The sequence below is a fragment of the Paramormyrops kingsleyae genome, chromosome 1 (genome assembly GCF_048594095.1).
Source record: "Paramormyrops kingsleyae isolate MSU_618 chromosome 1, PKINGS_0.4, whole genome shotgun sequence".
NCBI lineage: Eukaryota > Metazoa > Chordata > Actinopteri > Osteoglossiformes > Mormyridae > Paramormyrops > Paramormyrops kingsleyae.
The window spans coordinates 31,579,780-31,603,255 of NC_132797.1; the positions used below are offsets into that span (position 1 = coordinate 31,579,780).

General features: G+C 51.4%; 1 protein-coding gene across 5 annotated transcripts in view; it reads right to left on the reverse strand.

Moving 5' to 3' along the window:
* pard3aa (par-3 family cell polarity regulator alpha, a) overlaps positions 1–23,476 on the reverse strand; it is a 208,249-nt gene that overhangs the window by 113,701 nt on the left and 71,072 nt on the right. For all 5 annotated transcript variants that reach the window (XM_072713762.1, XM_072713767.1, XM_072713759.1 and 2 more), the window contains exons 3-5: positions 12,289–12,469; positions 4,300–4,469; positions 2,030–2,167 (exon numbers count right to left, since the gene is read on the reverse strand). In XM_072713762.1, coding sequence (XP_072569863.1) covers positions 2,030–2,167; positions 4,300–4,469; positions 12,289–12,469 — 489 coding nt within the window. The remainder of the gene's footprint in view (positions 1–2,029; positions 2,168–4,299; positions 4,470–12,288; positions 12,470–23,476) is intronic.

Consider the following 23,476-nt stretch of genomic DNA (forward strand, 5'->3'; position numbering starts at 1 on the left):
ACTGGGCACAGCTAACCCATTCCAGCCCATGCTTTTCATTTTGTGTGGAGAACTGAACCATGGGCAGAATCCCATTTACAACAGAATATTCTGGACAGGTCACAGGTCTCTGTCGACACAGTTATGCTGGACCTGCCATCCCATGCTATTGTTTGTCACCATGACCATGGAGTAACTGGTTAGCGACCAGCAACCAAAAACTGCAATTGTATCCAGAACCAAACACTCTCCAACCGCAGTGACAATGAGTTGCACCACTCAGTCATCCAGCCTTAACTTCACCATCTCACAGTCTCACACTAAACTGAGGCAACACAACGCACCCCCCCACACACCCAGCTGGTACCAGTTATGAACAGGAAGGGTATGATGACAGTTAAACAAACCCGAAACAAACACGGGCCACCTAACCCTAACCACACTCACAATATGAGTGGAGCGTATCTAACATGGGTATTATAAACCGTCAAAATAATGAAACACAGCTAAGTATTAGAGAAAAGCCTCTCTTCGGCAAACAGGCAGATTCAGGAGCTGCACAGGAGTCGACGGTGTGACGATTAAAAAGCCAACATCGCATCAGAAGGCAGCTTCCAATAACAAAGACAAAAGACCCAATTTACCAGCAACAGCAGAAAGACGCACGTTGATCGTATAGCCATTTAATAGCTAGTGCTTATAAGAACAAAAGCAGCCAAATAAGTAGGCCTCAGTAATTTGGAAATGTGCCTCACTGCATACGAAAAGGATTAAGATATTAATAAAAAAAAACCTTGATTCAATTTGAACAGGTGAGTCGGAAAGGTTGCGGCTTTTGAAAACACCGAGGTGGTAACTGGAGAAATTGAACGGGTCTCTCTCTCTCTCTCTCTCTCTCTCGGCAGCGTAATCAAAACGCTTTTGATGGAACAATAAAAGGTCGCCAGCGCTTGTCTGCTTAAGGGAAATAAAATCCCCTTTGTAGTAAAGTGGAGAGATCGCCAGCCTCACTCAGGGAAGCCATGTTGTTTCAAAAGCACCCCCCCACCCCCCTCCCACCCACTGTGGTCAAACAGCTGAAATTAAATTACATTCCCTGAAGTCTCTGGTTATCAATCCTTAACGTTGCACATTCCCATTTTGGAGATATATAGGTCGTAGATTCGATACAATTTAAACAACCAGCGCTGTAACCTGACAGAAAACAGGACCCCAGTGATGGAGACTTGGGGATTCAGGTTATATTAGGAGGAGGACAAATTGGGATTCATGTTCTATCAAGAGGACGACGAGTCAGGATCGAGGTTACATTAAGAGGACAACGAATCGGAACCCAGGTTACATTAAGAGGAGGACGAATGGTAATCCAGGGTTACATTAAGAGGACGAATCAGAATCCAAGTTACATTAGGAGGACGACGAACTGGGACCGAGGTTATGTTAATAGGAGGATGAGTCGGGATTCAGGTCATATTATTAGGAGAACTAATCAGTGATAGGCCACACCCCTGCAGGAAGCCACGCCCCCCATCAGCCTGTCTCATTAGCAGTGGCCTAGCAAGTTAATGTAGCTTGAGCACTGCGGGTGCTGCCAGCTTGCTGTCAGTTGGCATCAGCACTTCCTGTGAAGGGGCAGGTCACGCCCTCCACCGGGGGAATTGTGGAGGGGGGGTGCATCAACAGGGGGACATCAAATGAAGATGCATGATTGGAGGGGCCAGAACTCGTGCAATTATAACATGAATAAAATTGTAGAGAACAGTCCTTGAAAGATATCTAATGGAAGGCAATCACTGCCAATCTCTCCTCTCTGCTTTATGTGATCCAGTGACTCTGTGGGGGGGGGGCTTTACACGGTGCAGAGATGATGGCTCAGAGCAGCAAGAACAAGCGGTTAAAGGCTACTGACATCCTGTAGGTACCTCAGTCACTTTGTCACCATTTAAGAGCCATGCAGGATTCTGAATAAAGGCTTTTATAAATGCAAAAACAACACAGGGACGAGAGGACACTCTGGCAGCGGCGCCTCGCCCCACCATGGCGCCCCTACCTGCTCCTGGCGCTCCAGCCATCGGTCCACCATGGGGTGGTTGGCGCTGAGGGACGACCGTGCGTTCTCCCGCTGGAACTGATTGGCCCAGCCCCCGCCGTCACGAGGGAGACTCCGGTACGTGTCCTGACCTTTACCCTGGAGACACAGGAGACAAGCGGATGGATACAGAGGCTCGGATGGCGGCTGTTATTAGGAGAGCTTCCTGGCCAGTCCCAGACACCGCGGCCCCTCAATAGTGGCCCCTGGATGCTGAAAGGCACTCCATTTCATCTGAGGGCCTGTTAAGGGCCCGCTGTGGATCACCGGACACAGCAGCCCCATCGCAGTGCTGATCATCCCAGACGGAGTTTCGGGAATGCCAGTGCAGGATTACTCTGCGGTCATGCTATCGTGTTACTCCAAAGTGCTGGACGTGTTTTTGGGAAGCAGATATTAGGAGACCCCCCCCCCCCATCCCCACCCTGGCAGGCTCTAATTCATTCCCTATTTATTACGTTTATAGAGCAAATGTCGGGATGACCTGAAAGAGCCGCCCCCCCCCCCCCCCCCCACGGTGAAAACCCCCACTGTATGGAAAGGAGATGGGGGTTAGGGTCACCGATCCAGTCAGAACCTTCAGTGCATTCCCTGCTAAAATATATACACATACCCATGTGATATAGGAATGTGCAGTACTGCCCCCAGCCGGTCATTAGGGGGGGGGGGGAATGGCAAATTGGGAAATGGATCCTGGGGAGCCAGCGATGGCTGACGGACAGCTGAGGGCGGGGCTCCCCCCTCCAGCACCGTAAACAATGAGAAGGGCCATTTTTCCCACTATCATACAGTCAACCCAGGAAACTGGAGCGAAGTCACCCTGCAGACGAAGGTGACGGGATCGGTGTCACCGCGGCACATAAACACATCTGCCACTTGGAGGGGGGGCGGGCGTACAGCCGCACACATGCACGCTAAACACGGTAACTGCGATGGCGTCAAGTTCGCGCCTGGCCTGTGAAGTTTCCCCACAAAGCTCTCATTCTTCACAGCGTGATGATAAGGGTATAAATAGTACCACAAGTCAGCCCCCCACTCCACTTTTTTGAAAGCATTGTGTGAGATTATTGGGCCAGTGACAACGAAAGTGCTTTTAAATAGGATTACGCCAAAATGCTGTGAGATACTGCGGCTAATCGCTAAACCGAGAGTCCTGACAAACCTGGCCATGTTACCCCGAATCAGCAGCCCATCACCAGGACCAGCGGGCAGCCATCTTGGAAAGTTAATCAGTATAATTTTCCATTTTCTGGGGGCCGAGGTTAGGAGACGGGAGCAGAGTGTTCTGATTCATAACAGGCCTGAGGTTGGGGGGGGGGGGGTAATTTTGGGTGACCTCACACGTGAATCACCACGAAATAAGGCAATGTCACCAGTGATAAAGGATTTTTGTTTTTTTTTTTTTTCCCAAAAGTGAGGCAATTACTGAATTACTTGCAGGGGCGAGCCACAAGCCAACTTCCTGAGCCGTTTGGGTAGTGTTCGTTTGAGCCGTTTGGGTAGTGTTCGTTTGAGCCGTTTGGGTAGTGTTCGTTTGAGCCGTTTGGGTAGTGTTGGGTCGTACCATGAGGGGGTTGGGTAGGGGTGGTAGGGATACCCGGCTCCACTAATCTGTCGTGTCAACGTAATCAGGGTCGAACCTGAACCAGAGCATGAGAGCAGCAGGCCCAGGCGAACATGAATGAAAACACAGGTAACATTTCAATTTCTAATGAGGTAAGGGTCAGATCCCAGTGATTAGTCCAGGACGGGGGGGAGCAGGGGGCATCTACGGTCACATGACCTTTACCGGGTTAGCGCCTTCCGGGGGTGGGGGGTGTAATATTCAGACCAGGGCACTTTTCTGGGTAGGGGGGCGACCCCCCTGGGCCAGAGGCGGCTGGCGTTATGGCAAAACCCAACTGTGGGAGGTAGGCGCCAGGGAGGAACTGGGCAGCATTCATCTGCATCCACACACCACTCTGATTTGCTGGGAAAGATGCCGTCCAGAGGACTGGGGGCTTTACGCTGTCCCATTATAGGTGGACTTCTAATGGCTGCCATGTGACACATCCATAAACTCCAGAACAAACATTGCTGGAAAGAGGCTGGAGCGCAGGCGTGCGTGAGCTGGGGCTGTGTTCAGTAACGTCCCGAAAGCAAAGCGCTGACACAGAGGTGATCAGGCAGGTGAGCTACCCCCCCCCCCCCCAGATCGTTGCCATGGCCCGCCCCGGGAAGGGGGGGGTTACCTTGCGCTCCAGGCTGCCAGTCCGTGGTGCCGTGTTCTGCTTCAGAAAGCCGGCCGTGGTGGACCAGCGCGTCGGGTTCTTGCGGGAAGGCTCCTCTGGGGCCTCGATGAGGGAGGGGGACCCCGCTGGCTTGTCAGGGTCACTGCTGCGCCGCACGCGGAGGTGCATGTCTGGGGGGGGGGAGGGTCAGAGAGACAGACATGATACTTAAAAATGTAACATGCAGTTTTTTTTCCCTCAAATAGACATATTTTGCCATGGACGTGTCTGTACGATATTCCCTGGTTAGAATGACACAGGTCAGCAGTCCCCTCTAGCCTCAACAAACCCATTTCAAGTTCTCATTAAGCGTGACACACCAGCGCTCTGTTCCTCTGTTTCTAAGCCTAGCTCTGTCCCTGCCCCCCACCCCAATCAATGGTAGTTGGAGCCCCCCCGTATGGTCACATGCCAATGGATGTTCGGAGCAGGTCTGGGTGGCTCATCCAACCCATTGAGGTGCTGTGACTCTGCTGGTGGCCACTCGCCTCCCTTTACTGGGTCCAGTGCGGAGCGGGCTGGGATGGGGTGAGAACCAAACAATGGCTAAGGTGGGGGGTGGGATGGGGTGGGGTGGGGGGCAGCAGCACCTGTATGTGGCGCAACGAGGGTGTTTCTGATGGAATTCATGCCGGGCTGCTCTCTACAAGCCCGACCCAGGGTGGGGGTCATAAGTCAGGGCCTCTTTGGTGCTGGGGGGCAATTTGTGACACTTTTGGTTATAATAACCCCGAGTACCCCCATAAATATGTCTCCCCGTGAAAATCAGCAGCCACCTGTAGGACTGTCACCAATTCCTCACCGACGTGTTAGTTACACATTGCGTTTGGACAGAAACACAGCCACCTCCCTGACCCCGAGCCGCGGATTCCGGCTTATGGGCATCCTCAGAGCAGGCAGGACACCCCCGCTCCAGCTGGACTGGCATCCCGGTGAGATCTAACCAGCACGGGAGTTATTTACGGCCTGGGGAGTGCAGAGCCACAGTGCTGAGGATGAACACAGGCCTGCTCTCCCGTTATTCTGAAATTAAATCCAAAACTCAATTACGACTTCTGATATGCTTTCCAGTTCAAACGAAGTTCACGTGTCTCGATGATACGCCTCAACGCAGAGCCGTTCCAGGCTGCGTGACAGGATTAGACAGCATCTAAAATGATTGGTAATTAATAAATACACCATCCCAGTCTGTAAACAGCCTTTCTGGTGGGTGCCGTTTTAAACTGTGCTGTTATTAAGCTAAGAACTTGAAGGGTTAAACTGAATATCTATCCCACTCAGTGGTACAACAGCAGCCCCCATTCCGAGGTGAAGCTGTCGCCCCCTATTGGAGGGAGAGAGCAACTGGCCGTCATGGACACTGGCGTGAATAGAACAACGAGCAGGCCAGGAGACAGAAGATTCAGGGCCAATTCTGCGAGGGGGGGGGGTGCGGGGTGTGAACAGGCTAAATCTGCCAGGAGGGGGGGAAAACAAAAACGTTCAAATGCCAAACAGATGTGGCGGGGAACTCCGAGGGAATTGCTCGCCAGACGTGTTTTTCTTATGCAGGCGTATTGTGAACAAATATGAATCGAGAGCGTGTGATATCTCTGAACACACTGCTAGGCATGATCCAGAACACATGGCTCTTAAACAACCCCCCCCCCCCAACACCCCCAGCCCAGCTGAAGTAATTCTATTGTTCTGTTCTGCGTTTCCGTCCTCATCAAACTGCTTGGAGTCGCATGCGAGTCGCTTTGACAAATGGCTTTTAAACGAGTCTTTGGGCTACAGACACAGTCTGTAGTTTGTTAGTTAAGCTGGGGTCTCTTGGAGTGTACAGGCTGTAGGCTAGGGGGTGGGGGGGTCATGTTTAACCTGTGTCTTTTCATCCACTCTGTCCTTTCACACTACCCTTACCAGCACAAGACACGCAGGAATTGCAGGAAAGCAGCACTCACGGAGTGACGGGGGGGAGTGGGGGGGGGGTGGTGTTTTACAGCATGGTCTTCAGGGGACAAATTATCGCTAGTGTTTGAAATCTCTAGAACCATCCCTCCCCGGCCCACGGTAACGTGCAACCACATTACCTCCTGAGCTAAACCTGCCCAGTCTGCCGTTTCATAACCAAGACCGCCACTTAAGACCGGCGTGGCATCGATCTCGACCCCGGCGACGACACAGTGAGGCCCGCTAACGAGGTGAATCTACAATCCATCCCGCAGCGGGGGCTTATAAAAAGACCACGGTGGCAAACACACCCCCAGCCACAAAAACCCCGCTGGGGAAGGTCATTCACTGAAGTACAGACAGCCATTGCAGTGAACTTCAAACTAATGTTTATTGGGTACCTCGATAGCTAATGGCCGCCACTGGCTGCTGGGACGGCAGGCCTATTACGAAAGTTACAAGGAGCCGGAGGTGACACACGGCGTACGGGAGGCGTGCGGATGACTCTCCGCGTCAGTAATTCCATCCATTCACGCACGACTGGGCTGCTTTTATTGGCATGGCCAAAGTGACCCCTTAGGAGGTGGAATTTCCCGCCAAACCTCTTGAGATCAAGGATGCAGCTTCGGCATGTTGCTGAGGCACCTAGGAGCAGGTTCTATATAAACATGCTTTTGCTAACATTTAAAGGGATTTAAATGCTGATTAATCTATGATTTAGATAAAAACAGGTACAGGGCTGATATAGAAGTGGATTCCAGGTGTAGGGTTATGTTTCCTGCACAGATGTATGGTAAGTGTATAGAGGTCATTACCCACGTAGAAGTGCAATAACCACACAGAGGCGCGTTAACCACAGAGAGGCGCGTTAACCACACAGAGGCGCGTTAACCACACAGAGGCGCGTTAACCACACAGAGGCGCGTTAACCACACAGAGGCGCGTTAACCACACAGAGGCGCGTTAACCACACAGAGGCGCGTTAACCACACAGTGGCTCGTTAACTGCTCCTTGAAGCCGTGCTGTGACTAGTTAAACGTTTACAAAGGTTTAGGAAAAACTGAGAATAAAACCCACAAGGACTTGCCCAGATCCCCCCTGTACTGAGAGGTGTGTAATTTGAAGCACTCTGGTTTGCATTATGGGGAGTGTTGACCCTTAAAAATGAGGTGGGGGGGGGGGCACTGCTGTTCTGGGAAGGAGAAGGAAATAGGCAAGGCTGCGTATTTATCCACTCAGAAGAGAAGACCTTGAACCTCATGGGGGGTGGGGGAGGCATGGTGTCAGCTGAGTGACAGGTGTCAGTGGGGGGAGGGTCTCCCCAGTGTAGCCTGACACAGTCATACTGCTCACTCTGGGACATCCATCACCAACAGCGCCCCCTCTGTCCGACAAAGGAAAAGCACCTGAGATCGGCCTTGTCCTGAGATGCCTGGCCACACCCTCCCTTAAATAATGTACACCCCCCCCCCCAGCAGTCTGCCGTATAAACACAGTAATTATGAACAAGGAGAGCCACAAACACAAATGTCAGGAGAACAGAGAGGCATGATTGACAAGAGACCTGAGTAAATATTTCACTACAGTCCCATGACGAGATGGAAGCTAAAAACAACTAATTAAAGCTCACACTCTGGGAAAGGAGGGAGATGGAAAGATGCACCTCGGTGTTTGGGGAGGGGGGGGGGGGTTGAGACATGGCATGGAGGTATCAGCGGGCAGCTAAACATGCCGCAGTTTAGATGGACACATGACTGCTGACCAGGCCTGGGAAGATAGGCGCAGTAACCAGAGATGAAAGACAGGGGGCTCCCTCCCTGCCACACGCTGGCCAATGAGGCAAGTTCTCACAAAGGCTGGTGGTGCGGGGCTCCACCTACATACGAGGCCATGCCCACCACTGCGCCCACCACTGCGCCCACCACTGCGCCCACCACTGCGCCCACCCCGGCTGGGAGAGAAAGGGTGCGGGCCAATTAGCAAGACCAGAGCACAGGAAGAACAGAAAGCCCCTGTGGATTCGCGTGGGGGCCGTTACAGGTTAACCCCCCTATGACCCAGTAAGGCGGCGGGTTGGTGGGGTCTGCGGGGTGGGCAGCCGCCAAAAAGCCGAGGAATATGCTTCTAGAGGCAAGACCTCCTGTGGGAGCAGCATCATGAGGAGGCAGCAACAGACAAATGACACTTCCCAAGGACCTCCTTCAACTACAAAGCCAAAATTCTTAAAAGACGCAACACTGTCCCAGCGACTGATGTACGCCAGTCAAATGGCTCTCTGCAGTTCCCAAATGCCACCCCAGCCTGGACAGCAGAATCACCACCATCCCGGTGACAGATCTGTCTTTATTCAGGCTGCTGCTTATAAGTCATTTTAATGAGTTCTGCAGCAGTTTATTAGCCAGGGATAAGGGGGTAAACAGGGAGGTCTGGGCGGCTCTGGTGAAGAGCGACAGCCCACAGGAGCCTTTAACATAAAGCGGGAAGGGAAATCAGCGAAGGCCCAACAATCTAATGAGAGCCCGATTCAGGATAATGAAGATCGGAAGACTGTAATCCCCAATCATGGGCCGAAGAACCGGGAACATCGGGGAGGAGCAGGGAGGTGAGGAAAGCGTGAGCGGGAACGTGAGGAGATGGCCGTCAGGCGGGGTGACTCTGTTTATCTTTTTAGGGAGGTGAGGAAAGCGTGAGCGGGAACGTGAGGAGATGGCCGTCAGGCGGGGTGACTCTGTTTATCTTTTTCTTTTGTTCTTTTTCTTCTTTCTTGCATTAGTTCTTCTTTCTTCTGACAGCGGCTCATAAAAAAAGGTCCAAACAGAGGTTCTGTTTCCACAGTCAGCGATACAGACGTAAGAGTCGTAGTGCTTCCACTGGGTGACACTTTGGAATGTGAGGTGGCTGTAACAGGCAATTAGCCTGACGGGGGACCGGCCAGGACCGTGAGGGCGGAGGGTACGATAAACTCACCGGGCACCGCCGTACAGGGCTCTCCCAACGCACGCGTCATCGTCTCCCTGCTGTCATCGTCTACCAGCTAGGAGGCTCACAGGCAAATCAAGGCAAAAAGCCCCCACCATGCATGTCCAGCTATCTGAGAACGAGCACCACCCCCCGACCATGCATGTCCAGCTATCTGAGAACGAGCACCACCCCCCGACCATGCATGTCCAGCTATCTGAGAACGAGCACCACCCCCCGACCATGCATGTCCAGCTATCTGAGGACGAGCACCACCCCCCCACCATGCATGTCCAGCTATCTGAGGACGAGCACCACCCCCCCACCATGCATGTCCAGCTATCTGAGAACGAGCACCACCCCCCCCACCGTGCATGTCCAGCTATCTGAGAACGAGCACCAGCTTTTTCTGTTGGATTAATGAGCCTTTTTTTATAAACAATTTAATACATTAACAGCATCCCAGCCAGCCTGTTTGATGGGATTAGCTCAGCCAAAAAACCTATAATTTTAATACATCATCATTATCATTAATGATATAACTGCATGCAATACTGTTCATTCTTAACTGAGCCCCAGCCTTTCAATTCCTCATGTCACAGGAGGCGCCTGCGCCACTAAAACACTATCATTGGATTGGTTGATAATTTTGATAATCGATAATTCTCAGAGAAGACATCCTGACATCGTCTTAGCCATCATTCATCTTGCAGAGAGGACGAGCGTCACAATCCAGACCAGCAACTAGAAACTGTGACACTCCTGATTAAACAACAGCTAGACCCCCCCCCCCCAAAAGGTAAGCATTTAATGGCTCTGATCACCAACTCACCTGACACTTTGCCGCCCTCTCCTCCAATGTCTGGAGGTAGGAGAAACCCAGCATGGCAGCCCCCCCCCCCCCACCTTTGCCCCGACTACCACCCTGTGCGTGTGTGTGTGTGTGTGTGTGTGTGTGTGTGCGCATGTGCGTGTGTGTGTGTGTACGTACCTGGACATCCAGCCCAGCCCTCTCGAAGTTTCGCTAAGTATATTCAGGGCAAGCACTTTTCCAAGGTACAACAAGAAACACATGTCCAAGGATTCCACAAACTAGCTTTTGGGCCTCAGTTACCTTTTGGGAACTGGACTTCATCAAACAACATCCCTCACTTCTATTCAGGGCTGTCACAATCATGAAATGTTAGTTAACGATTAAGTACTATGCAAATAATTGCGATTAATGATTTAATCTTTTTCGGTTTATTTTATAACACTATTATAGAGTTAGCCTAATCACAGTTTAATAAACACACATGCACCTTATGAAGAAGAAGAGCTATTGATTGAACATTGGAACATATATAAAAAATGCATTTCTGTCTGGCTTTTAAGCTTTGCAAACAAAAAAATAGTACAGGGTAGATATGACATAACAAATAAGAAGCAAAATGTACGGTAGGGGTCGGTTCAGAAGCACAACGAGATGATGCCATTAGCGGAGCAGCAGACAAACATCTCATGATAGAAAACGATGCGGAAATAGTGACAAATATGTTGTGACATTTCTGTTTCATCCAGATATTTTTATACAGATGAATGGAGATGATTCTAGCAATTATGCAAAACAATCATGGTCAGCTCAAATAATTGCGTTCAGGTGATTATGTAATAATTGTGACAGGCCTACTTATGTTAGTGTTACCAGGAACATAAACTGGAGGAAAACTTGGCTCCAGCACACACTGCTAAGCTAGACATTTGCCAATCCCGCTAGAACACTGCGATTCAGATCACAGCTGGATGAACAGCTGGCTGTCACCACCTCATGGGCACATTCAATGACCCCCGAATTGCCACTGTCTCGCACTCATTAAAATCAGAGTCCTGTGATTCCACCGCCCCACCTGCTTTAAAGAGCCCCACATCTTCACGTCAGGGCCTGTAATGCGAGCCTCAATCCACATAATCACCAGCGAATTACAATCATTATGCAAAATTTACATCTCATCTGTAGCACTATTACTGGCTGGTCGGTCTCACCTCCTCTGGTGGCATTATGAGGACGTGAAATTGCTCTGGGGTGACAGGAAAGCAGTCAGCAAAGTCCTGTGAAGCATTACCTCATATTGTTCTTACAGCACCTTCCACGAGACACAGCCAGAAGGTAGGGTCTCAGCTCCAACTTCTACAAAGATGCTCTACGACAGAGTCATTCCTACTCTGCTGTGTACAAAAGGGACCCCCCACCCCTCATCGTAATAAATACTAGCTCTGTAATGTAACTAGATGAGGACCATGGCTAATCAGCTTGACACTCACAGGTAACCCCTGCAATACGAATAGGCAACTCAGATGAGTCACACAACGTGGCTGATTGCCAACTCTATCTGATACAAACACCCTTCAGTAATGTCATGAAATGTACCTTTCCAGTAAAGTATGGCTGTGGCTTTGAATTTCTTACTCACTACCAACTTCCAAATATTTACTCATAGACAGTATGCTTGCACAGTCAAATTTCATAAACATACTTTAGTTGATTTACAGCTAAAGTTGCACAAAAATAAAGCAGGAGACAGCGCCAAGCTGCCTGGGGGGGGGGGTCTTAGTGTGACTGTAATCCATGGCAGTTCCTGTGCTGGGCTGCATTCTGCCTCTGGCATCCCCACCATCACCAAAAACAAACACCCCGTCCCAGATTCCTGCCCCCGAGAGTGGAAAACAGACGGGCCCTCCAGAGGTGCCATGTGAGACACAGCTGGCGTGTTTACCCATAATGCTCTGGGGCGTGGATTTGGCAAACCTGAGCCCAGTGGAAAAATGCATGGAAGTTCTCTTCCCCCCAGCAAGGTGAGGATATAACTGGGGAGGGGGGGCTTTTCAGGACCTTGGAAGGGGGTGGGGGGGGGGATCGTGACCTTCGCAGGAAACTGGACTTTTGGTGGGAGCCTGGGCCAGGATCTCAGCAGAGACATTAACGATTATCCGGCAATTATTTCTGGTGCAGAGATGGGTGGGCAGGCCTCCCCCGCTACAGACGTCAGGCGTGATGAGAACCGAGGAGTGACAGCACTTACTGGTCTTGAGGGCCGAGGGTGTGACCTCGATCTCGCTGTTGACCTGGTACGGCTGCAGGGCGGACATGTTGGCTGATCCCAGCTCGCTGCCAAACATGTCAGGGCTCTGCGTGCCGGTTGAGCTGGCGCTGGTGCCGTCGCCGCCGTGGTGGGGGTCCTGCTCGTCGTAAATGGCCACCAACTGAGGAGAAAGCAGAGGATGAGACCGTCAGTCTCACAGCAGACACATGCGAGGAGGTGTGGCAGTACGGAGTGGGAATCCCACAAACGATTACCGGATCCGAAGCGGGAGGGGCCCCGCACGAGGTCCGAAACAAACCACATATCACAAAAACACCCCATGAAGACTGTTCCTGATTCACACTGTCGACCTTCACAGATATCCGAGGACAGCAGGGAGAAATGGGGGGGGGGGGGGATATACCAACCAAGACACAGGCAAGACCCACCTGGTAATGTCTAACGCACCCCCATCCATAATAAAGATTATGGGGTGGGGTTCACGGGTGTACTGCAGTCTGGGGGGGGGGGGGGGGGGAGCAGTGCCCACGTCGCTATCCTGCAAGGGTTCCCTCAAAGACAGCACAGCACCGCCGCATGCTTTCATCTGAACCCTCTGATGTGAGCACCCCCCTCCCCCGCTGTCTGTGAGGGGGTTACCGCCGGCATTGCTCACACAGCCCCATTGCGTGTTTGTTTTCAGGAATTAGGAGATTATTACGTTCTCTCCCCGATGCAATTTCGCAGCAGAGTCAACATAGTGATTGCAGAAGAAACCTGGCCTATCTAAACCCTCAGCCCGCTGTTAAAGACCCACCCCCTCCCACCCAGCTGGGTGTGAACGCTCCCCCTCTATTCTCCAAAAGTGACACCCCCCCATCCCAAGCTGTGTTGAGATATTGCGGTTTAACAAAATTGCGACAAACTGGGAGTCGACTACGTTACAAAATAAAAGCTCCTTTTATATTAAAATCAGGCACTTTGAAGTGAAATTTATTTGACTTTTCTTTTATTACAAAGCTTCAGAGCCGCGAGCAGGGAGGCCATTCAGAGCCACCTCTATACAAACCACTTTCCCATTAACACAGCCGCGATGAGCTACGCGCTGTAAATGCTTTCCCAGAATGCCCCCGAACTTCAAGGGCGAATCATTGTGTTAATCTGCTCGGGTTACTGCCGCCTGATTACAGTTTAAAAATGTACGACGGATTTAAGCACGGCCACTCTAAGTAGGCAAATGCGTACATCTTCCTGATGAGTTTCGGAAGCGTTAACCCATTGGTACCACTGTCGGAAAAACGAGGCGGGTTAGGAAGACTGGGTTGCTTTACCGTGGTACAATATGGATTACTTCCTGATAAACAGCCTTCTTCCGGTTACCTGGAAACCAGAGCACTATGGACACTGGCCACATGACTGAACCTCTGACTGGACATGATGCCAATGGACACAGGTACCACGCCCATGTCATGTCACATGTAATCAAACGAGACTGCAGCCATACAGTATGTGCGTCTGTGACAGTGTGTGCGTCTGTGACAGTGTGTGTCGCTGTGTGTGTGTGTGACAGTATGTGCGTCTGTCACAGTGTGTGTCGCTGTGTGTGTGTGTGACAGTATGTGCGTCTGTCACAGTGTGTGTCGCTGTGTGTGTGTGTGACAGTATGTGCGTCTGTCACAGTGTGTGTCGCTGTGTGTGTGTGTGACAGAATGTGCGTCTGTCACAGTGTGTGTCGCTGTGTGTGTGTGTGACAGAATGTGCGTCTGTCACAGTGTGTGTCGCTGTGTGTGTGTGACAGAATGTGCGTCTGTCACAGTGTGTGTCGCTGTGTGTGTGTGACAGAATGTGCGTCTGTCACAGTGTGTGTCGCTGTGTGTGTGTGACAGTATGTGCGCGTGTGACAGTGTGTGTCGTTGTGTGTGTGTGTGACAGTATGTGCGTCTGTGACAGTGTGTGTCGCTGTGTGTGTGTGTGACAGTATGTGCGTCTGTCACAGTGTGTGTCGCTGTGTGTGTGTGTGACAGTATGTGCGCGTGTGACAGTGTGTGTCGTGTGTGTGTGTGACAGTATGTGTGTCTGTGACAGTGTGTGTGTTGCTCTGTGTGTGTGTGTGTGACAGTATGTGCGTCTGTGACAGTGTGTGTCGCTGTGTGTGTGTGTGACAGTATGTGCGCCTGTGACAGTGTGTGTCGCTGTGTGTGTGTGTGACAGTATGTGCGCGTGTGACAGTGTGTGTCGTGTGTGTGTGTGACAGTATGTGTGTCTGTGACAGTGTGTGTGTTGCTCTGTGTGTGTGTGTGTGACAGTATGTGTGTCTGTGACAGTGTGTGTCGCTGTGTGTGTGTGTGACAGTATGTGCGCCTGTGACAGTGTGTGTCGTGTGTGTGTGTGACAGTATGTGTGTTGCTCTGTGTGTGTGTGTGTGACAGTATGTGTGTCTGTGACAGTGTGTGTCGCTGTGTGTGTGTGTGACAGTATGTGCGCCTGTGACAGTGTGTGTCGTGTGTGTGTGTGACAGTATGTGTGTCTGTGACAGTGTGTGTGTTGCTCTGTGTGTGTGTGTGTGACAGTATGTGCGCCTGTGACAGTGTGTGTCGCTGTGTGTGTGTGTGACAGTATGTGCGCCTGTGACAGTGTGTGTCGCTGTGTGTGTGTGTGACAGTATGTGCGCCTGTGACAGTGTGTGTCGCTGTGTGTGTGTGTGACAGTATGTGTGCCTGTGACAGTGTGTGTCACTGTGTGTGTGACAGTATGTGTGCCTGTGACAGTGTGTGTCGCTGTGTGTGTGTGTGACAGTATGTGTGTCTGTGACAGTGTGTGTGTTGCTCTGTGTGTGTGTGTGTGACAGTATGTGTGTCTGTGACAGTGTGTGTCACTGTGTGTGTGACAGTATGTGTGCCTGTGACAGTGTGTGTCGCTGTGTGTGTGTGTGACAGTATGTGTGTCTGTGACAGTGTGTGTCGCTGTGTGTGTGTGTGACAGTATGTGCGCCTGTGACAGTGTGTGTCGCTGTGTGTGTGTGTGTGTGACAGTATGTGTGCCTGTGACAGTGTGTGTCGCTGTGTGTGTGTGTGACAGTATGTGCGCCTGTGACAGTGTGTGTCGCTGTGTGTGTGTGACAGTATGTGTGTCTGTGACAGTATGTGTGCCTGTGACAGTGTGTGTCGCTGTGACAGTGTGTGTCGCTGTGTGTGTGTGTGACAGTATGTGTGTCTGTGACAGTGTGTGTCGCTGTGTGTGTGTGACAGTATGTGTGTCTGTGACAGTGTGTGTTGCTCTGTGTGTGTGTGACAGTATGTGTGTTGCTCTGTGTGTGTGTGACAGTATGTGTGTCTGTGACAGTGTGTGTCGCTGTGTGTGTGTGACAGTATGTGTGTCTGTGACAGTGTGTGTTGCTCTGTGTGTGTGTGTCAGTATGTGTGTCTGTGACAGTGTGTGTTGCTCTGTGTGTGTGTGACAGTATGTGTTTCTGTGACAGTGTGTCGTTGTGTGTGTGTGTGACAGTATGTGTGTCTGTGACAGTGTATGTGTTGCTCTGTGTGTGTGTGACAGTATGTGTGTCTGTGACAGTGTGTGTCGTTGTGTGTGTGTGTGACAGTATGTGTGTCTGTGACAGTGTGTGTTGCTCTGTGTATGTGTGACAGTATGTGTGTCTGTGACAGTGTGTGTGTTGCTCTGTGTGTGTGTGACAGTATGTGTGTCTGTGACAGTGTGTGTTGCTCTGTGTGTGTGTGACAGTGTGTGACAGTATGTGTGTCTGTGACAGTGTGTGTTGCTCTGTGTGTGTGTGACAGTGTGTGACAGTATGTGTGTCTGTGACAGTGTGTGTGTTGCTCTGTGTGTGTGTGTGTGACAGTATGTGTGTCTGTGACAGTGTGTGTTGCTCTGTGTGTGTGTCTGTGACAGTGTGTGTGTCTGACAGTGTGTGTTGCTCTGTGTGTGTGTGTGACAGTATGTGTCGTTGTGTGTGTGTGTGACAGTATGTGTGTCTGTGACAGTGTGTGTTGCTCTGTGTGTGTGTGTGACAGTATGTGTCGTTGTGTGTGTGTGTGACAGTATGTGTGTCTGTGACAGTGTGTGTTGCTCTGTGTGTGTGTCTGTGACAGTATGTGTGTCTGTGACAGTGTGTGTTGCTCTGTGTGTGTGTCTGTGACAGTGTGTGTGTCTGTGACAGTGTGTGTTGCTCTGTGTGTGTGTCTGTGACAGTGTGTGTGTCTGTGACAGTGTGTGTTGCTCTGTGTGTGTGTCTGTGACAGTGTGTGTGTCTGTGACAGTGTGTGTTGCTCTGTGTGTGTGTGACAGTATGTGTGTCTGTGACAGTATGTGTGTGTGACAGTATGTGCGCCTGTGACATTGTGTCTTGCTGTGTGTGTGTGACAGTGTGTGACAGTATGTGTGTCTGTGACAGTGTGTGTTGCTCTGTGTGTGTGTGTGTGTGACAGTATGTGTGTCTGTGACAGTGTGTGTTGCTCTGTGTGTGTGACAGTGTGTGTTGCTCTGTGTGTGTGTGACAGTATGTGCGCCTGTGACAGTGTGTGTCACTGTGTGTGTGTGACAGTATGTGTGTCTGTGACAGTGTGTCACTGTGTGTGTGACAGTATGTGCGCCTGTGACAGTGACAGTATGTGTGTCTGTCAGAGACAGTGTGTATACACTTTGAGGAAAGACAAAAACTGACATCTCAAAGCTAAATGCCCATTAGTCTTTGTTTAATCTTAAATGTATACACAATTATTTACTATCATTTATACACAGAAACTGCAGCTGATTTCACTCCTGAAGTAGTCAGTAATCACTCTCTTAGGTACTCACCCCGCGCACGAGCACCCACCCCGCGCACGAGCACCCACCCCGCGCACGAGCACCCACCTCTCGCACGAGCACCCACCTCTCGCACGAGCACCCACCTCTCGCACGAGCACCCACCCCGCGCACGAGCACCCACCTCTCGCACGAGCACCCACCCCGCTCTCGCTTTATACGCAGTTAGAGATTTCTAGCTGCATGATTCATACTGGGAAACTGCTTGCAGTTTCTGACATCTGAAGATGCTTCAGCGCATTTCCACAGCGACGGTAGCCTGGGCTGCACACCGTGGGGCAGCACAGCATCGGACGGCGCTGCACACCCCCATCCCCCCAGCCTGCCAGACCTCCCCCATCCCCCCAGCCTGCCAGACCTCCCCCATCCCCCCTGCTCCCTGACACACGTCTCCTGAACTCCGTCGCTAAGGGAGCCTCTCTGACTTTCATGTGCCTCCGCTTTCATCCGGCACTGCTCCATCTGCCAAGGTGGGGTGGGGCCGAGGGCTGTCACTACCCTCACAAGGCGTGCCCCCCCCTGCCACTGGGTCCACGCACATGGAGACAGGCCACTGAAAGCCGCAACCCCCTGCTACCAGCGATTTTACTGCTATGCGGTGAATCTTCTGACAGTAGACGACGAGGAGGGGTATGGGCAAAGGGCACCTGTGTGGCAAAATCGCCGCCCCGAGAAGTGTGGTTCACGCCTTAATGAGAGAGGCGGAAAGTCGGATCAAACTGATGTCAGCTTTGACGCATCTCACCTGCCCGATCGTGTTTAAAATAAACTCTTAAGCAGGATGCATGGAGACATTTGATGAAAATTTTTGTCCAAAAAACAGATGATTAACAGGTCAGCATACATCTGACCACCTTCCAGCTCCCAGCAACGTGCGTGAACAAAAGTGCTCACGTTACCCAGTGGACTGAAACGTCAGGAACGTCTGTCAGGATTACAGGCTTACGAGCGGACATCTAAATCAGCGGGGTCCTTCCGGGAAGAGTGGTGCTAACTTCGTACGTTTATTCATAGCCCGGCAGAGCTGCCCGTCACAGCTAATGCACATAAATGTGGAGCCACCGCGATTGGCTATGGCCGACCAATGAGCAAAGCTTCCTGACTTAGCAGACGCCATGCAGTACATTCAAGCAGATTGATGGGCTGTCTTCTGCCTGCCTAGTAGCCCTGCAGAGCATCCAGAGCCAAACAGCTGATATTTAACGGCTTCTCAGAAACAGACGGACCCTCTGCCAAGCTGTGATAGTTATGTTTACAGTAAGAGCACCAACCAGAGACAGGACTTGGTGAAAATCTTCAGAAAGTCCACCCATGAAAGCCAGCTTGGCTGGAAGCCTCCCCCGATACCTTCTGCCAAACGATATCAAAGATCGCAGACTATAGTCACAAGTGCAGCAACAGAAGAGGACTTTCTGCACCATTCTGTTTGTTATTTGGTTTATATACTGAATGTTAAGTGTGATTCTAGAAGGCACTTTGAGATCATATAATTCAAGGGTGTTTGGATTGCTCTTCACAGTAGGTGTTACAGCACAAAACATGGAGGCTCCCATATGAGGTATCATCTCTGACTCTGAAGAGAGTCACTCAATGGAATTGTCTCATTACCACAATTACAGTATAAAACCCCCCCAAATCATAAGAAAACATCACCATCGCCTGGCTCTCCTCCATCTCAGCCTCACAGGAGATGCATGAGGGCTTTTCATCCCAGACAGAATGATCTAGAACAGCTGTAGACCAGCCCTTGGCAGATCCAGCCCGGACTGGATGACGGTCCCAGCCTGACTCTAAATGCAGCCAGGCTCTCGTTCCAGGATCTCAAAATGGAAAACTGATGAGATCTGGGAATGTGAATATGTTCATCCGGTCCAAAACCTCACCAAGGAGAGCGAGGAGAGTCAAGAGCAGGAAAAATCGCTGAGCTATCCAGTGGAGTGAAGTGTTTCACCTGACAACCCCCAAGCCCCGACCCTCCCAGGAGAACCAACCTCTGATTAATAGAGATTTTCATCTTAGTTGCTGTGGAAAACAGTTCTAGACATGAAGTCGGGTTCGAGCGGTGAGCTCTTGCAGCTTCCAAGCTGTGGCCCTCACCCCCTGGGCCCCGGTAAGGCGATTATGGTGCCGTGTACACCATCCTGCAAGGGCACACGGGATAATAACATTTCAGAGCTTTGGAAACTGTCGCGCGCTTAGTCAACCGCTTCCTCCCTAAGCCTCAAGGACCTGCTGGAACCCCCCCACCCCACCCACCAAACTGCGCCTCTGCTCTTCCTTCCAAAAGGAAGGACATCACAATACCTTCCGGAAATTGTCGCGCTCCTGTGTTAAGGTATAATAATAGGACATACCCTCCTCACTGGTGCAGCCTATCGGGACGTCTGTGTCGGGGTGCTGGCCCTGTCTGATCGGGGTACCCAGAATTCAGCCCTGAAAACATTAGTGTCATTTTCCTTAATGAAAGATGAAAAATTACAGTAACTGGGCCAAACATGGATCAGACCAGAGGTGGAGGAGAAGCCTCAGGCCTGAGCGGTGCATTATGGGAGCTGAGTGCCCTGGCCGGCCCAGTCACCCCGACTCCGTTCACAATTGCTGTGTGTGGAGAGGTACATACTGCACTCCTTTTCCTTTCAACGGCGAGTAATTTTAGCCTGGGGAAGATTGAGGTAGAATGGAGAGGAAAACGTACAGAGCAGGAGAAGTTTAAACAGATTAGGGAGTGCACACAGCAGAGCCGGGGGGGGGGGGGGGGAGGTGGCATCCCACCTTTAATAAACCCCCCCCAACTATAAATGCAATAAACCCCCCAGCCATCCAATCTAGATCGGCAAAAGGAGCCATCATTCCGGGGCCATTAGTGTAGCGGCTTGGAAAAAATGGCTGGGATAGATGGGGGGGGGGGGTGTTTACGCTGAGCATGCGATACATGGGGGGGGTGTATACGCTGAGCACGCGATACATGGGGGGGGTGTTTACGCTGAGCACGCGATACATGGGGGGGGGGGGTGTTTACGCTGAGCACGCGATACATGGGGGGGTGTTTACGCTGAGCACACCGGAAAGCGGGAATCAAGAAGTGCACCCGGCCCATTAGGACGCCATCGTGACATCGTCAGCAATTCCAACCGTAAAGGAATTCGGAAGGAGGAATTCAGAATTCCAACCCCCCCCCCCACCCCCCCATGTGCATACCTCTGAGTATCAGGCAGTCTGATGGACGAATGCCGGCTCTCCTACTGAATTGCTGATTTTTAACAGCAGATCCCAACTTTAACACACATCCTGTTCATTTCCCTCAAGCTGATTCTTTCACTTCCAAGACACCTCGTTCCCCAAAATGCCGCCACACGGCAGCACCGAGATCCGAAGCCCACGGCTTTACCCCTGATTCATATTCATTGTGCGGATTCGGAATGCAAATGCCAAGGTTTCCATTGTCGGTATTAGTAATCCCAACTTAAAATGCAAGCATTAGGAAAATACATAATAATGCAAAAAAGAGAGAGAACAGTGTTTAAAAGATGCCCTTCGATGCTTCATCTGATATGCACAAAGCTGGGGAGAGTGATTAAAACCTTTATCCAGGGACACGGCTGTCGGCTTCAAACATTTTCAGCCTCTGAGGTGCTTGCAGGAAAAAAATATTGAGACCAGCCACAGCAAGAAGCACAAACGTCGTCCTTGACAGGAGAATCGGCTGGAATCCTCACGGCACGCGTGCCGTCTGCATGACTGGCAGCTCTAATATGTAATTGGAATGGTGGCGTGCCCCCCTGGACTACCCCCCTCCCCCCAAAATAAAAAATCTCTTTGCCAAAGAATGGAAACAGTTTCTCTCTTCAGTATGGAAGCCAAAAGCAGAGCTATAAACCCATTAGACGACACAGGCAGCCATCTTCAGAGGGGGTGCAGATTTAGCAGGCCAATTTCACTTTCTCTCAGATAGGGGGCGCCAGAGGGGAAGTTTGCCTAAGGTGCTTCAACCAGCACTGGCTAGGAGCCTCCTGGAGGGAGATCTCGACGCTAAAGATCACCATGATTGGCTGCAAACGGAACAACGCCGCCTTCTGAGAGAGTGATAGGGGCCACAGACGCCTGGTCTTGAGTACCTGGGGAGGAACGCACTCTCCGGAAGGTACCAGTGACTGACAGAGAGGGTAATCATCATCAGCCTCACTCTCGAAGCCGAGGACCCCGTTGCCAGGCAGGAGACAGACTTGACAACTGAGACGATGCACTTCGCTCTCAGAGAGGAGGAAACAAACGCGAGCCCGGGAGGCATAAATAACAGAGAGAGGCTGGGATCGCCGTGCCACGAGCTTACACTGAGTCACATGCCCGCGCCCACAGCAAACAGGGCCCCGTTTAAACCAGTCGGTCTGTCCTGATTGGCATATACCCCAAAAGTGTCCCGTGATACGCTGCCCACCCGCCTCCCAGAAACGACAGCAGACACCCACCCACCAGGAGGGTGACATGAGGGTTGGCACTCTATATGGGGGGGCTGGCCATACTCCCTTCCCCCAAGAGTCCCTAGGGTTCTTTGGCCAAGGCACCTGAGGTAAGACTGTACCCCCCACTCCCCCTGGACAGGGAGGGACAATCAGAACCCCATACGCCAGCATCACAGTCATCCTCCTACCACCCCTCTGAGCCTGGGACTTCAAACCGCATTAACTCTGTCCAACAGCATCCAGAATAACATGCTTATTCTGAAAGAAAGTGCATCCTTCCTGATGTCTGAAATCAGCACAGGTCAAACGAAGGGGCTCCATCAATCTGGGCTCTGCTCAGCCTCTGACCATCTCTGCAGGAGAGCCGCCTCCATTAAGATAAGAGAGAATCGCAATCGCTCAGCTGAGAGGCGAGGCGAGGCGAGTTCAGCCCCCCCCCCCCCCCCAGAAGAAGGTGGGCATCAACTGAACACCGCACCTCCCCCTGAGGAGCCACACGACGACAAAACATCAAACAAGTGCAAAAAGGAGGAACAACCAGATCAGAGTTAATCTCTAAAATCAGTCTTTCACCTCAGAACAGTAACATTCAGCTTACAGACACAGACACAGACACAGACACAGACACACACACATACACACATACACTCACTTATGAGTAAAAAGGTGTGACCGGGTGATTTCTGGAATGTTTTTAGAGATGATTTAAACACGCGCTTTACCATGGACCTCGGGAACCAGGACCACGACGGTCTGTGATGCCTCTCCTCCAAGGAGGTCACGCGACAGCCACTACTGCTGGACACACCGGAAAGGGGGCTGTTTTCATAACCCGGGCCCCCCCAGGCAGATGTAACGTCTGTCTGTGAGGAGCAGAAGGTGGCTCTGGCTACCCAACAGCCCTGGGCTCTCCCGAAGATGGCAGGACCTGATTCGAGTGTCACGCAGACAACCCCCCCCACCACGAGCTAACCCCCCCCTCCACGAGTTTAATTAAGCGCTCGACTTGTCAACGTGCCTCTCCCAGGGAGCCAGCTAGGGTTCGGTTGCCATGGCGCCGTGAGTGCACCTCAATTCTGACACCCCACCAGGTGTGACCCCCCCCACCTCATAAGAATGCTTCATACAGAAATTCAGCTCAGAGGGTCTGGGGGGGTCACGGTTCAGTGCAGAGGTGGGACCGCCTGCCACCTGCCTCCATCACTGAAGCATGGTCTTGGTTAGATACTGCACACTGAGATTCAAGGCAGGGAGAGCGAAAATACACATATTTGGGGGGGGGGGTGGGGGGGTGGCAGAGTTGAAGGAGGGCACCCTGTGTCTTCATTTATAGCTTACAGGATGACTAACTTTCAGACCCATTCCCTCCCCCCAAAGAAAAAAAAAAAATCATCTTGCTCACTAAATGATGTCATTTGCCGCGATAGTCGGTCTGTCTGCCAGGTGCAGTGACTGCGAGGTCGAGGGGGCAGGCCTTTTTCTTTCGGGACAATGCCTCATTGTGGCGGTGCAGTCGCTCACGGTGTCGCAGTTTTGGGGGGGGGGGGGGGGGTAAAAGAAAGTGCGATGCCACTGAGCCTCCTGTTCCTCCGAGCGGAGCGGTCTCGGTGGATACGGTGTCTTGCGCCCTCTAGAGCCGCTTGCGATCATTGCTCTAATACACGGGCCTTTCCGCATGAGGGGAGACACCACGCCCAATGTGAGGCTGACACTTACGTCCCAATCCCTGCCTGTCAAAGCAAAACAATTTTGACCAGAATATTAAGATGCAAAAAATAACAAAAGATCAGGGAATATCATAACACTATAAATACAAATACATTAGAGTAATCCAAAAAAGCTGACAGACAACATAGAACAAAGGTCAGAAAAACCAACAGAGGCACATGGGCTCGTGCTGAGAGAGA